This window comes from Amblyraja radiata, chromosome 12, assembly GCF_010909765.2.
Source record: "Amblyraja radiata isolate CabotCenter1 chromosome 12, sAmbRad1.1.pri, whole genome shotgun sequence".
NCBI lineage: Eukaryota > Metazoa > Chordata > Chondrichthyes > Rajiformes > Rajidae > Amblyraja > Amblyraja radiata.
In genome coordinates, this window is record NC_045967.1 from 33350731 (window position 1) to 33367620 (window position 16890).

The 16890-nt window shown below is 40.6% G+C and overlaps 1 protein-coding gene across 5 annotated transcripts in view; it reads right to left on the reverse strand.

The window, feature by feature from the left end:
- The window catches only part of phka1 (phosphorylase kinase regulatory subunit alpha 1), a 121118-nt gene that overhangs the window by 57628 nt on the left and 46600 nt on the right, over positions 1-16890 (reverse strand). For 3 of the 5 annotated variants that reach the window (XM_033030429.1, XM_033030428.1, XM_033030431.1), the window contains exons 15-18: positions 14688-14797; positions 11705-11849; positions 8335-8413; positions 6725-6888 (exon numbers count right to left, since the gene is read on the reverse strand). In XM_033030429.1, the coding sequence (XP_032886320.1) occupies positions 6725-6888; positions 8335-8413; positions 11705-11849; positions 14688-14797 (498 nt within the window). The remainder of the gene's footprint in view (positions 1-6724; positions 6889-8334; positions 8414-11704; positions 11850-14687; positions 14798-16890) is intronic. The other 2 variants (XM_033030432.1, XM_033030430.1) reach the window with 1 other exon arrangement.

Consider the following 16890-nt stretch of genomic DNA (forward strand, 5'->3'; position numbering starts at 1 on the left):
GTTTACTCCTACTCTTTGCTTCCTGTTTGCCAGCCAGTTCTCTATCCACATCAATACTGAACCCTCAATGCCGTGTGCTTTAAGTTTGTAAACTAATCTCTTATGTGGGACCTTGTCGAAAGCCTTCTGGAAGTCCAGATACACCACATCCACTGGTTCTCCCCTATCCACGCTACTAGTTACATCCTCGAAAAATTCTATAAGATTCGTCAGACATGATTTACCTTTTGTAAATCCATGCTGACTTTGTCCAATGATTTCACCACTTTCCAAATGTGCTGCTATCCCATCTTTAATAACTGACTCTAGCAGTTTCCCCACTACCGATGTTAGACTAACTGGTCTGTAATTCCCCGTTTTCTCTCTCCCTCCCTTCTTAAAAAGTGGGGTTACGTTTGCTACCCGCCAATCCTCAGGAACTACTCCAGAATCTAAAGAGTTTTGAAAGATTATTACTAATGCATCCACTATTTCTGGAGCTACTTTCTTAAGTACTCTGGGATGCAGCCTATCTGGCCCTGGGGATTTATCGGCCTTTAATCCATTCAATTTACTCAACACCACTTCCCGGCTAACCTGGATTTCACTCAACTTTTTTCACACAGAGAGTGGTGAATCTCTGGAACTCCCTGCCACAGAGGGTAGTCGAGGCCAGTTCATTGGCTATATTTAAGAGGGAGTTAGATGTGGCCCTTGTGGCTAAGGGGATCAGAGGGTATGGAGAGAAGGCAGGTACGGGATACTGAGTTGGATGATCAGCCATGATCATATTGAATGGCGGTGCAGGCTCGAAGGGCCGAATGGCCTACTCCTGCACCTAATTTCTATGTTTCTATGTTTCTAATTCCTCCAACTCCTTTGACCCGCGGTCCCCTGCTATTTCCGGCAGATTATTTATGTCTTCCTTAGTGAAGACGGAACCAAAGTAGTTATTCAATTGGTCCGCCATATCCTTGTTCCCCATGATCAACTCACCCGTTTCTGACTGCAAGGGACCTACATTTGTTTTAACTAATCTCTTTCTTTTCACATATCTGTATGTGAATAGGCTGGCCCACACCCTATTGGGACTGTTGATCAACAAAACCAGACCAGCAGAGTAGGAGGAGGAGGGTGCGGCCCCAACTCCATCCCCATGGGCCTCTGCTTCTCATCCAGTGGGACACAGGGAAGGCAGGGGGTTGTAGGTTAATTACCGAAACTTGAAGAATTCAATGTTCATACCATAGTGTTATAAGATACCTAAGCAGATTACAAGGTACCCAAGCGGAATATATGATCTCAGACTTGTCTTTTGCTCATTAAAATGGATTACACATTCTGTATGTCCTAAATTTCTCAAGGTTTCATAAAAGTAAATCCTTACTAATTTTTTTACATTACTTTTAATGTACTACTGGCTACCGGCATATCATTAAGTATCTGGTATACATATCCATTGCCAGGATTGAGCAATATCAGTATACATATCAATGACCAATTTTTGCAATCACATTTTCTCTTAATACCACATGTGACCTACATAAAATGCTCTCCCCTTATTGATTATTAACTCAATATTATGTAAACCTCCTTTCAATGTGTTTTGTTTTACTTTAACAATTCTCCTTCTGCAAGGACATTTCCTAGCTACCTCAGTTTAAGTTTGCTTTGAATGTGGGAAATTCTGCCCGTTATATTTAGCTTTGAATGTGCCCTTGCTTCTACAATTAAAACGGCAGGCAGTTTTGAATAAACACACTGGTACAGTCCCATAACAATTTTAGCAATGTTTCCCACCAGACCCTGATCTTCACATCAGTCATATTCAAATGACCTAGAGGGTTCCTCTATTATTATTACGTTTGGTCCATGTGCGATGAATACAATAATGTTTCAAGCAGACTAACATTCATTCTAATTTATTTAGAAGGCATTTCCATAAATATTGTTGTCTTTTATACTTGAAAGTTAAGCAACTTATTTTCTGAACCTCTGGTAGATTGCAATATTACAGCTATCCAGAAGGCTAATATGATTTTGTCATTTAATTATATAATAAAACATCAAATGTCCTTCAGAACAGTTTGTCAATATGTCACGAATATTTAAGGTACACAAAATTGCTGGGGAAACTCAGCGGGTGCAGCAGCATCTATGGAGCGAAGGAAATAGGCGACGTTTCGGGCCGAAACCCTTCTTCAGACTGATGGGGGGTGGGGAAAGAAAGAAGGAAAAAGGGAGGAGGAGGAGGAGCCCGAGGGCGGGCGGATGGGAGGGTGGGAGGAGACAGCTAGAGGGTGAAGGAAGGGGAGGGGACAGCACGGGCTAGCCAAATTGGGAAAATTCAATGTTGATGCCATAAGGACGCAAGGACCCCAGACGGAATATGAGGTGCTGTTCCTCCAATTTCCGCTGTTGCTCACTCTGGCAATGGAGGAGACCCAGGACAGAGAGGTCGGATTGGGAATGGGAGGGGGAGTTGAAGTGCTGAGCCACCGGGAGGTCAGGTAGGTTATTGCGGACGTCACGAATATTTGCCTGATTTATGCAATCAAAATCATCCTGTCTTAATGTATAGCCTCATTTTGAAGCTGCTTTTCCCTCTATTTCAATAATATTGTTTCCACAAAAGATTTCATTCTTCCCATTCATTAATTCTTGTGCCATGTTGTCATGCCTGAGATTTCAAATAATAAGCAGTTTGCGCGTGACCTGCCATTTTGTATTACCTACAACAATTACTGGGCTTAACTATTTAAATAATATTCACGTGTTACTTCTCATCTCGTGTTTGAATCTACACTTCTACTTGCTTCTATTAATTGTGACTTTTGTAACCTCCCCTTCCTAATGAAGCCATGTAGTACACTTGACTTACTCAACAACTTTATCTATTTTAATGCTTAAGATTCTGTGCTGTCGTTATCGCCAGTGTAAAGTGTTTGTGTTCATTTGGTTCTTAAACTCCAACCCAGTCCATTGTTGAGTATACAAACTTACATGCATTGGACAGAAAAAACTAAAAAACGTGTGTGTCGTTCATTCAAAGGCTCTTCACAGCCATTCTGGAACTTTTTATAAACTTGTCGCAACCAGAGAGCAGCCTGACACATAACACAATCCTTAAATGGGTAACGGACTGAAGACAACAACTAGTGCTCACAAACACTGCATGATACAATACAATACGGAGTCCCAGTGGAGTACCCCAGCACTTGCATCAGTCAATGGACTTCATTTCTTGCAGTCCAAGCAAGTCTCCTAAATTGGCTCACCCAGAATGCTGAGTGACATGAGGCTTGGATGTGCCAAAGAACTGGAGCAAAATTTAGCCGTAGCATCATGTTTCGTCGTGACTTACTCAAATTATGTTTTGTCTTGACCAAAAAAAGATAATCACAATGTGTTTGACACTGGGGAGAAATGAGTGGCTTGCTCCCTGTGCCATCAGTCCCAGAAAACAGGGAATGGGCCGGCCAACATCCTAGGGGACTGTTGATCAACAAAACCAGACCAGCAGAGTAGGAGGAGAAGGGTGCTGCCCTAACTCCTTCCCCATAGCCCTCTGCTTCTTATCCAGTGGGACCCAGCAAAGGTTCCCTTGATTCCAGATTACTCCCTGCGCTGACCTAAATGATGGATTGGGAAAAGTTATAGAATAGCAACATCCACTTTGGTTGGGATAGGGGAAAATTCTGTCCCATGTGGCCATGTGGGTTCACATGGGACATGTGGGTATTGAAAGAATGGTGAGAGAAGGATCCGGCTAAGAAAGCAACATAATTAACAAGAAGCTTCATAAATGAATGAATGAAAGGGAAGACTGTGCCAAAATGTATGGAAGGGATGGGTTTATCTGGCAGCAAATGAGCAGGAGAACAGGACGTCATCTACTGTTGCCAAACAAGCACAATGCAATCATAACTTGAGACCGTGTCGAAAACATTCTGATGTTTCGTCGTTGTTCATACAGGTTCACCATTGACATACAGGTAAGTGCATTCAACTGAAAAAAGGTGTTTTAATATATGTCATTCAAATATTGTGTTTAAAATGTCTGTTGAACTGAATGTTTTAATAATGAAAAACTCAACTACATCTATTGAAACACTTGTGAAGATTTCCAATCATATCAACTTTAAATGAAGTTGAAATATATAAGTATAACACAGTAAATGTTGCACACTTTTGAAACAAAGGATAGACACTATAGTTGAAGATCTTGACTAAAAAGTTTCTGAATATTAGACAATAGACAATAGGTGCAGGAGTAGGCCATTCAGCCCTTTGAGCCGGCACCGCCATTCAATGTGATCATGGCTGATCATCCACAATCAGTACCCCGTTCCTGCCTTCTCCCCATATCCCCTGACTCCGCTATCTTTAAGAGCCCTATCTAGCTCTCTCTTGAAAGTATCCAGAGAACCGGCCTCCACCGCTCTCCGAGGCAGAGAATTCCACAGACTGACAACTCTCTGAAAAAGTGTTTCCTCATCTCCATTCTAAATGGCTTACCCCATATTCTTAAACTGTGGCCCCTGGTTCTGGACTCCCCCAACATCGGGAAAATGTTTCCTGCCTCGAGCGTATCCAAACCATTAATAATCCTATATGTTCCAATAAGATGCCTTCTCATCCTTCTAAATTCCAGAGTATACAAGCCCAGCCGCTCCATTCTCTCAGCATATGGCAGTCCCCCTATCCTGGGAATTAACCTTGTGAACCTACACTGTATTTCCTCAATAGCAAGAATGTCCTTCCTCAAATTTGGAGACCAAAACTGCACACAATACTCGCGGTGTGGTCTCACTAGGGCCCTGTATAACTGCAGAACCTCTTTGCTCCAATACTCCTCTTGTTATGAAGGCCAACATGCCATTCGCTTTCTTCACTGCCTGCTCAATCTGCATGCTTACTTTCATTAACTGATGAGCAAGGACCCCCAGATCCCGTTATACTTCCTCTTTTCCCAATTTGACACCATTTAGATAATAATCTGCCTTCCTGGTTTTCCTACCAAAGTGGATAAATTCACATTTATCCACACTAAACTGCATCTGCCATGCATCTGCCCATTCACCCAACCCGTCCAAGTCACCCTACATTTTCAAAGCATCTTCCTCACAGTTCACACTGCCACCCAGCTTTGTGACATCTGCAAATTTGCTAATGTAATCCATTCATCTAAATCATTAATGTATATTGTAAATAGCTGTGGTCCCAGCACCGAGCCTTGCGGTACCCCACTAGTCACTGCCTGCCATTCTGAAAGGGACCCGTTAATCCCTTCTCTTTGTTTCCTGTCTGCCAACCAATGTTCTACCCATGTCAGCACTCTATCCCCAATACCATGTGCCCTAATTTTGCCCACTAATCCCCTATGTGAGACCTTATCAAATGCTTTCTGAAAGTCCAGGTACACTACATCCACTGGCTCTCCCTTGTCCATTTCTCTAGTTACATCCTCAAAAAATTCCAGAAAATTAGTCAAGCAAGATTTTCCCTTCGTAAATCCATGCTGACTCAGACCAATCCTGTTACTGCTATCCAAATGTGCCACTATTTCATCGTTTATGATTGACTCCAGCATATTTCCCACCACCGATGTCAGGCTAACTGGTCTATAATTCCCTGTTGTCTCTCTTCCGCCTTTCTTAAAAAGTGGGATAACATTAGCTATCCTCCAATCCACAGGAAGTGATCCTGAATCTATAGAACATTGGAAAATGATCACCAATACGTCCACGATTTCTAGAGCCACTTCCTTAAGTACCCTGGGATGCAGACCATCAGGAAATTTATCAGCCTTAAGTCCCATCAGTCTACCCAACACCATTTCCTGCATCTCCTCCAACCTCATCTATTGCAACCGCTGCTCTAGATGTCAGCAGATCTACATCGATGAGACCAAGCGGAGGCTGGGCAATCGTTTCGCCGAACACCTCCGCTCGGTCCGCAATAACCAACCTGACCTCCCGGTGGCTCAGCACTTCAACTCCCCCTCCCACTCCGTATCCGATCTCTCCATCCTGGGTCTCCCCCATGGCCAGAGCGAGTAACACCGGAAATTGGAGGAACAGCACCTCATATTCCGCCTGGGGAATCTGCATCCTGGGGGCATGAACATTGAATTCTCCCAATTTTGTTAGCCCTTGCTGTCTCCTCCCCTTCCTCAGCCCTCGGGCTGTCTCCTCCCATCCCTCAGCCTTCGGGCTCCTCCTCCTCCTTATTCCTTTCTTCTACCCGCCCCCCTCTCACCCCCCCCACCCCCCATCAGTCTGAAGAAGGGTTTCGGTTCCTTCGCTCCATAGATGCTGCTGCACCCGCTGAGTTTCTCCAGCATTTTTGTGTACCATTTCCTGCCTAATGCGGATTTCGTTCAGTTCCTCCGTCACCCCAGATCCGCTGGCCACTTGTACATCAGGAAGATTGTTTGTGTCCGCCTTAGTGAAGACGGATCGAAAGTACCTGTTCAATTCCTCTGCCATTTCCTTGTTCCCCATAATAAATTCACCCTTTTCAGTCTTCAAGGGTCCAACTTTGGTCTTAACTAATGTTTTCCTCTTCACATACCTAAAGAAGCCTTTACTATATTATGCCACCATCTATCATAACACCCTAATCTAGTGAAAATAATCTAACTTTAAAAAAACTATACTGCTGCACAGGCAAATCAATGTCAGTATTAAAATTAAGACTATATTGTTAAATAAATGGGAATTGTGTAGATCCTCATCCTTACCAAGGTCTAAGTCGATTAAATCATGCAGATTCTCTACCGAATGCAGTTGATAGAATGAATCAAACGAGTCATCAACAGTCTTACCATCAGGTCCAAGATCCATAAAACTGAGTCGCGTGCAGCATGAAGTTACCAACAACGTTGAAACATTGGCTGCATGAACTCTGCAAACGACAAATAAATAAAGAGGTTTTCTGCAATCTTATTTCTTGATCAAGCTGCCTAAGTTAGCCAGCCATTTAAATGCAAGTGACTTTCTCATTCCTGATGTGAAATAAAGTAATTGGAAAACTCATAATCAATGCACACGTTTATGCCTCCAATCTTTGACCAGAGTGAATTTGGAAAATAAAGGTGAAAGATCATCTGCTGGTTCTCACATCCGCAAATCACAACTGGGCCGACCAATCAAAAAGACTAACCCTTGAAAACAAAATGACAAATCAGACCCACTTCCTCTACTAAGGGTCTCAGAAATCACACCTAAACCAGAGCAACAATGAGCAATAACCCAAATGATGGCCTTCATGCCCTTTAGATTTACAAGATCAACAAATATGGTAAAAGTTCTACATCGAAATAATTCAAGGATAAAGTTAGTGTGCAGTTTAAGGTCAAAGGTAGTGGCAGTAAAACAATAAGCTACTGTATGTAGTGTGTGATTAATCCACACAATTATGTTACTGGTCTTCAAAAATAAAATAAAATTTTCAGGCACAAAGAGAATACAGAAGACTCAGCAAATAGTCCGAAATTGAATATTGTGGTGTCTAAAGTTGAAGGCCAAAAGGGATGAACTTTATAGCTGTATAGACTTGAACAACTTTGGATAAAGTTAAACCATGAAAAGGTTCACACTTTGAGTTCAATGCCCCATGCAAAGAAAGGAGAAAAATAATGTTCATAGTTCTTATCACTATCAGTGAATCCCAAGTGTACACATACAGAGAATGACATAAAGTTATCAGCATTCATGGAACTGTATTTGAGCAAAATCAACATTTTTTTGGTGAAGAAAAAAAAAAAAAAAAAAAACAATCTGGTAATCTTTCCCTTTCTCTGTCTTATTAACAATAATCAATACTAAACATCACTATCAACTTAAGGAATATTTGTCAATTAATTAAAATCATGTGCATGGACAGGACAAGGAAGTTTCTAAAATGGAGACACAAGAGACCGCAAATGCTAGAATGTTCCCCTCTTGTTACATCTGCCCATCATTCCCCATTATCTGACCATCCATCACCTACCAGCCTCGATGTACTGACTATCTTCTCTCCATACTCTCTCTCATAACGCAGGGGCTCGACTCAAAACATTGACTACTGGCTTCTTCCAGCAATTTCTTATTTGCTCAAGATTATTAACACTATCAATGGCCACATTTTTCAATTGTACTCTCTTGTGCCATGCTATAAGATGTATACATCTGATTTTAAGTTTTTATCTGTTACCCTTTCTCAGATAGAAAGGTAACTACATGTTAGTCCAATCCTGCCTGGATGAGAAAATTATCAGTTATTCTATCTGTTCTTCATAATTATTCAACTACTAATCTTGGAAAATGTGCAAGGTTCAAGTTGTGTGGGGGTCCTCAGGTTACTTACCTGGCTCCTCCAAAGTACCCATCTTGGAGTTTCCTTAATGTTGACAGAACATATGGATCCAAACTGGTCCCATCATCAACTGCAACATTCACAATAAAACTTTGTCAAAAAAGAAAAATAATTATAATGGGATTACTGTTCAAATTACAATCAAATATGAAACTAATAACATCCATCCATTTTCCATTGAGGTTCTCTTTTATAATCAGTGATTTGTTGCTAACTGGTTATTTCCACTGTAGCCAATTCAATGTAGCCATTTTGCTTGCTTTTATTTATTTTATTTACTACGATAATTTTGAAAATAAAATAAACTTAAACTGGCTAATCAAATGCATGTGTAATTTGAAATCTGCATATAAGAAAACATGAACATTGAAGGTAAAAAACAACTAGATAAAGTGCTAACAAATGTATATGGCATGTTAGCCATCGGTCAGGACAATAAGTGTACACTCAGAAAGTATTCAGGGGTCAAGGAAAGAGCATTCACGTCGCGGCCCTGTTTTCACCAATCTTTCCACCACCACGCACAAGAAGCTCTGGCTGAACAACTTCTAATATTGTGTGTGGACTCAATATGAAAAATAAAGTATTCAGACCCCTTCACTTTTTCCCCATTTTGTTACGTTACAGCCTTATTTTAAAATGGATTAAATTCATTTTTTAATTATCAATCTACACACAATATCCAGAATGAAGAAGCGAAAACAGGTGCAAAGAAATGTCTGCAAAGTAATTAAAAAGAAATAACTGAAATATCACATTTACATTATTCAGACCCTTTGCTATGACACTCAAAATTGAGATTAGGTGCATCGTGTTTCCATTGATTATCCTCGTGATGTTTCTACAACTTGATTGGAGTCCACTAGTGGTAAATTAAATTAAATTGATTGTACATGATTTGGAAAGGCACACATCTGTCTATATAAGGTCACACAGTTGACAGTGCATTGGAGAGCAAAAACCAAGCCATGAAGACGAAGGAATTGTCCATAGGCCTCCGAGACAGGATTGTGTCGAGACACAGGCCTGGGGAAGGGTATAAAATGATTTCTGCAGCATTGCAGGTCCCGAAGGGCACAGTCATTCTTAAATGGAAGAATTTTGGAACCACCAGGATTCTTCACAGAGCTGGCCGCCCGGCCAAACTGAGCAATCGGGGGAGAAGGGCCTTTGTCAGGGAGGTGACCAAGAACCCGATGGTCACTCTGACAGAGCTCCAGAGTTCCTTTGTGGAGATGGGAGAACCTTCCAGAAGGACAACTATATCTGCAGCATCACCAATCAGGCCTTTTTGGTAGAGTGGCCAGATGGAAGACACTCCTCAGTCTGCTTGGAGTTTGGCACCTAGACCATGAGAAACAAGATTCTCTAGTCTGATGAAAACAAGATTGAACTCTTTGGCCTGAATGCCAAGCGTCACGTCTGGAGGAAACCAAGCACTACTCATCACCTGGCCAATACCATACCTATGGTGAAGCATGGTGATGGCAGCATCATACTGTGGGGATGTTTTTCAGTGGCAGGTACTGGGAGACTAGTCAGGTTCGAGGGAAGGATGAACGGAGCAAAGTACAGAGAGATCCTTGATGAAAACCTGCTTCAGAGTGTTCTGAACCTCAGACTGTGGCGGAGGTTCACCTTCCAATAGGACAACGATCCCAAGCACACAGCCAAGACAACGCAGGAGTGACTTCGTGACAAGTCTGTGAATGTCCTTGAGTGGCCCAGCTTGAGCCTGGACTTGAACCCGATCGAACATCTCTGGAGGGACCTGAAAATTGCTGTGCATCGACGCTCCCCATCCAACCTGACAGAGCTTGAGAGGATCTGCAGAGAAGAATGGGAGAAATTACCCAAACACAGGTGTGCCAAGCTTGTAGCGTAATAACCAAGAAGACTTGAGGCTGTAATCGCTGCCAAAGGTGCCTCTACAAAGTACTGAGTAAAGGGTCTGAATACTTATGTAAATGTGATATTTCTTTTTAATTACTTTGAAAAAAATTCTAAACACCTGTTTTTTATTATGGGGTATTGTGTGTAGATTGATGATTTAAAAAAAATGATTTTAGAATCGGATTGTAACGTAAAAACAAAATGTGGAAAAAGTGAAGGGGTCTGAATACTTTCTGAAAGAGGAAATCATGTTACTGATTTAAAAACTGGTCCTACCAATTTGGGCCTATTACGTGCAGTTCTGATCACCCCATTACAGGTAGGATGTGAAGGCTTTGGAGAGGTTGCAGATAAGGTTTATCTGTTGTATCAGATGAAAGCATGAACTATGTGTGTAACATATCTTGTAAATTCATAAGCCATAATTAGCATTTAAGTAAAATAGATGTGTTAATGATAAAGCAATTAGTAGGCTGCCTGCAATCTGATTTGGCTTTTAATCCTTTTGTGTGAATTTTGTTTACATTTTTGAATGATCTATCTGGAATTTGAATACTACCAACAAGTGCCAAGTATGGTGTATGTCACATGGATTAGATGAGATGATTGTGTCTAGAAGGAGCCAGAGCTTGGATGTCCTTTGCAATGTTTGTTTAGGCTGCCACTGGAAACGCTCTACTTCAAAACAGGTGATAGATTTCAATGACAACCCCCTTATTAGAGCAAGATGTCCCCATTCTCCAGGTTGAAGTTCAGCCTGAAGAACTGATCCTTAAACTTTTGGTAACATTTGATCTCTAGTAGCTTGGCCTGCACCAAATGAAGTCTCCTACATTTCCTGATCTTGTTTGATTGGAAGTTAAATTGCCTGGTAATGGATGCATAGTTTAGAGTACCTGGTTAAGCAGAAACCTTGACATTATCAAAATAACCTCCAGCCTGCTATTCTGTTCCTGGGAGATATTTGTTTTTTTCCTGCCATTTATCAGAAGTGAACAGAGAACCGACTGGAAGGTTGTAATCCAAAATATTGATCCCTGGGCCAAATCATTGTCGCATACTGATTGTCATTATAATCTTCCACCTGGCATACTGCCCTATTGCTGGTACTTTGGTCATCTAACAGGACTTATGACAACCAAGAAATGGGAGCATTAGATCTTAACTTTGCACCAACTGAAAATTATTTATTGCATATATTATGAATTTATAATCTAACTTGGTTCCCACTCCTGTTACAAAATCCACACCTGGATGTTAGGTGACAAAATCAGCTAGACTGCTTCTCAGTCAAATTGCTGATAAATACTCACTGACTGGCTCAGAAATTAAGAACTTGATACATGCAAGATACCACAGAGCTTCTATGACCATATGCAACCAATAGTGCTCACAAATTTAAGTGTTTGGGATTTTGTAAAAAATTGCGGGTATTTTCAATTCTATAGAAATCAAGAAGTTAACTTACTGAGCATGGTCTGTAGAATTGGAAATGTTACAATGGGCCGCCCAGTCTTTCTCCAGCAACGACATAAAAATGATAACTCTGTTCGAAGCATATCAACGATCATGCGATTATCAAGGGCAAGGTAGAACTGCTGCTGATCAACAAACTGTAAAACACATTTTTGTTAAATTATTAGCATACAAAAGTAAACACAAATAAACTAATATCCCCATTTCCCCTGGGCATTCCAGTATACCAATATGCATTTATGATAGATAGATCACGCCTGAATAAGCAGACTGAAAATTTTGAAGAGACAACTAAAATAGTGGGAAATGAATAGTGCATAGGTCATTTAAATGGATTTTCTGAAGATATTAAGAAAAATCTCCTTTTTTGAATCTGCAAACTAAATTTGAAGCTCACGTAACAGAGTATAAATTAGTAACTATTAGGAAGACAATTGAGAGAAGGGAGACAAAAGACTAGTTACAAAGGCAGGGATACAAATTAGCAAATTTAGCTTCTTCTTACGTATGTTCTATTTGATCTTATTTGATTGTCGGGTTGATTGCAACCTGTTTTCGATTAATGCAATCTCCCACCTCAGCAAATTTAACTAACAGCAAATTATAAGGCTATGGTTGTATTCCCAGGAATTGAGGTATCCAAGATGTGATTTGATCATATAACAGCATAACAAGAGAGCCAATAGGATAAATAGAGAAAAACATTTTTTATTGGTTGAGGAATGCAAGATGAGGAGAGACATAAAATTCGGGAAACATTTCTCTTTTTTTCTTTTTTTATTAGAAGCAATTGTACAAGAATCTGGATTTTTAACTTAAGTATTGTGGGTTTTTGTTAAATATAAATTATGATGTTTTTATGTGATATACCATGATTTTATATATATTTATGATATTTGATATGCAATGCATTTTTAATGTAATGTTGCCCCTTGCCTGGACCTTGAGTCCATAATAAAGTTTATTATTATTATTATTATAATAAAACAATCGGCATATAAAATTATACAGTTAATGTACAGCTTCAATTTTAACTTTTTAACTTGAAAATAAAGGAAAAGAAACAAGAAAGAACAAGAGAGAAAAAGTGAGAGGTGCAAAGATTGGACCCCTAGACGACCAAAGTAGTGTAGTCAAAGAGTGGATAAAAGAGAGGAAGAAAAAAAAGGAAAGAAAAATATGGTGATATACCAGCCTCTCGTCCCCCCCACCCACCTCACCCAACCCATAGTTGGATGTAAATCCAAATTTATGTTGCGTCAAACTATCCTTGTAAGAATTCAGTGAAGGGTGGCCATGTCTTGAAAAATTGATCTGATTTTTCTGCCAAGACAAGTCTAATATTTTCCAGATGTAGTGTCTCGGACATGTTTGTAATCCACATCTTAAAATAGGGACTGATGTGTGTTTCCAAAATTTAAGTATTAGTTTTTTCACCGTTATCAGGCCTTAATTAAGGAAACATCTTTGAAATAATGTTAGCTCAGAACAGGCTTCTGACAGACGTACCTAGAGTGATCAGTTCAGTGTCGGGATCCAATTTTATTTTAAGTATTTTAGAAAAAAAATTCAAAACTTCCCCTCCAGAAATTATGTAACTTTATACAAGAGGCAAAAGAATGGGTTATAGTTGCTTCTTGAAGGAGACATTTATCACAAATAGAGAAAACATTTGGGAAGATCTTATTCAGTTTAGACTTTGAATAATAAAGTCTGTGCAGTATTTTAAATTGTATTAGCGAATGCCTAACGTTAAGAGAACAGTTGTGTATGTATAGAAGACTTTCCTCCCATCTGTCTTTTAAAATTGTTAGGCCGAGTTCATCTTCCCAAACTCGTCTAATTACTTCAGACGATGGGGTTTGTATATTTAGAAGGGTATTATAAAGGTATGATATTAACTTGTTTGAGTCCAAGTTTCTATTCATACATTCTTCTAGTATATCTGGAACCATATATTGATAGTCTTGGGTATATGATTTCAGATAGTCTCGTATTTGAAGATATCTAAAGTATTGGCTACCTTTCAGATAATATTTCGATTGTATTTCTTGAAATGAGAGAAGAGTTCCTATCTCAAAAAGATCTCCCAGTTTAATTCCTAATCTTTCCCAGTGTGTGAACGTCTTGTCTAAGTTAGACGGCTTAAACGAGGGATTATTGGCAATTGGTGAGAGAAGAGATAAATTTCTCAGTTTAAGGGTTGACTTCACTTGTTTCCAGATTCGTAGGGTACTATGGATAATCAGATTTTTCTCATATACTGTTTTCTTCAAATTTATTGGAGAGAGAAGAATCGCGCCTATATTAAAAGGCGAATAATCCTCTCTCTCCATTATTAACCATTTTACCTGTTGGCATGTGTTGTCCATCCAATAGATTATGTTTTTTATATTCGTTGCCCAGTAATAGTACAAAAAATTGGGGAGAGCCAACCTGCCAATTTCTTTGGGTTTACATAGATGTTGTTTATGGATTCTGTGTGTTTTATAATCCCAAATAAAGTATGTGATCAGAGAATCGAGTTGTTTTTATTTTATTTTGGGGAGATAAATCAGTATTGATTGAAATAGGTACAGGATTTGTGGAAGGAAGATCATCTTTATGGCATTTATTCTACCTATGAGAGAAATCAGAAGCGTAAGTTCGGGAGGCATTTCAAGTGCAAATTTAGAAAACACTAAAGGACATTGCAGTTTGAAACGCATGCCAATGGTTCATTTTCTCCAATTCTGCATGGGCAAAAGTCAGGTCACAAATTGGCTCTCTCAATGAAAAAGTTTGTGGGACAAAATAATTCACTTTTGCACCTATGTTCAAATCAATATGCATTATGTTAATATGAATATGCGGAATGCCAAATAATCTCTGTAGAATGAAATTATACACAGCAAATCAAAAAGGAGATATTTTCATTGAAAAAAATAAAAATAAAATTATCAAATGTTATTTAAAATATGGTGCATCTAACTTACCTGTGGAGTGAAAGCAAAGATCTCATCCCTTACAAGGTACAATTTTGATGTGCCAAGAATACCCATGTGCCGGTAAGGCCGACCACTTAATGCCATTCTCTTATTGCAACCTGTCAACAGAAGTAGATCAGGACAGATGCATTTTACAGACTAAAGTCAGTCTGGAGAAGTTGAAGCATACAAAATAAATCTCATTGTATACCTGAGATACCCAGTCTTCGGACTCTAATTATTCAGAATTGCTTCAAAGTTAGGGAATGCAAACTTAATCTTGCTAAATTGTCTTTGAGGGTTGGAGTAATTTACAGGCATACTCTTCCAGTGCTGGCTGCAGTTTATTTATCCTCCTACATAGCAAGGGATTTCATTATATTCGATCGGTTTACAACACATCTGAAGGATGGACCACATTGCCATTTTCTGTTGTTTATATGCTAACTTTGAACTTTAGATATCTACTAGACCAAATGGGACCCGTTGGGCCCCGTTCCCCCAACGCAATATGCCACCACTCACCCATTCCCCCAACGCAACCCGTTCCCTCTACGCAATATTCCACCACTCACCCATAGTCCCCAACTGCTCAGGCGCGGCTCATTTCCCCTCATCCCCAGCACACTCTCCCCCTCCTCATCACCCTCCCTCTTCTTTCCCTTCTCCTCCTCCCCTCCACCACTCCTTCCCTCAGTCACACCCTCCCTCCATAACCCCTCTCCCCTCCCTACCCCCTCCTCTCCCTGTTTAAATAACATTAAACAACAATCCTCTCCTCGTCCCCTCCCCCACTCTCCTTATAACAATGTAATAAATCTCTCATTGCACCGGGAGTATTGTCTTTGTTAACATTGTAAAAGCCCTGTCCCACAGTATAAGTTCATTCCAAGAGTTCTCCCGAGTTTTCCCTGATTCGAACTTGGAGATTTACGGTAATGGCCACTCGTCAGTTCTCGGGGCTCTCGTGGACATTTTTCATCATGTTGAAAAAACTTCACGATTCTTCCCGTGCTTACCTGCCGTTAGCGAGTCTTCCCGAGTACCTGCCGTTAGCGCTAAGAGACGTCCCCGAGCTCCGACGTACCCACTACGTTCATTCTCCGTGCTTACCACGAGAGCTCTTGGAATGAACTCGTACCATGGGACAGGGCTTTAACGGAATCTTTTTGAAAAAAGCCATCTTTTATGTAAATGAGATTCGGGATCCTATTGTGATGTCATAAGCTGCTAACTGTCAGTGTATGCAAGTGAATTTTGGCAAAGTGGGGTTTTGTAAAGTTTAAAATGTGCCCCCATTGCAACCCATTCCCCCACTACAATATTCACCACTCACCCATAGCCCCCAATTGTGCAGGCGCAGCTCATTTCCCCTCATCCACAAGCACTCCCTCTCCCTCCTCTTCACCCTCCCTCTCCTCCCCCACTTCCTCCCTCACCCATACCCTCAGTCACTCCCTCCCGCCATAACCACTCTCCCCTGCCTAGCCCCCCTTGACGTCATTGTGAGGTGGAAGCCGCTGTTCTTTTAAATGTAAATGAGATCCCATTGTGATGTCATTGTGGAGTGGAACACTGCCGACGGGCAGTTTATGTAAATGAGATCCCATTGTGACATCATAGCTGCTGCCAGTGAAAATTCAAGTGATTTTTCTCAAACTGGATTTTGTAAAGTTTAAAATGTGAAAAACTTGTAAGATATAACATCAATCTGAACGAAACATGATACACCACATCACAGGACAATTGTGAGCAAGGTGGGCCAAAAACTATAGCACTATCATGTACCATTTTGGTGTAATTTCAGGATCACATGGATAGACAGACAGACAAACAGACAAGATGAGTTTTAGTAATGTAATTTATAATATATACTAGACCAAGTGGGACTATAGCACTATCATGTACCATTTTGGTGTAATTTCAGGATCACATGGATAGACAGACAGACAAACAGACAAGATGAGTTTTAGTAATGTAAAGGGACCGTTGGGTCCCTGTCACATGGGAGGGCTGGTCCCCGAGCGCAATATTCCACCACTCACCCATATCCCCAACTGCGCAGGCATGGCTGATGGGTTCCCGTTGTGACGCCAGAGATCCCCGTTGTGACGCGAGTGGAGGCAACCCTCCCCAACTGCGCCTTGCCATCCCTCTTCCTACCACTATCCTCTCCATTCCTCCTCATCCCCAGCATTCCCTCCCCTCCTCT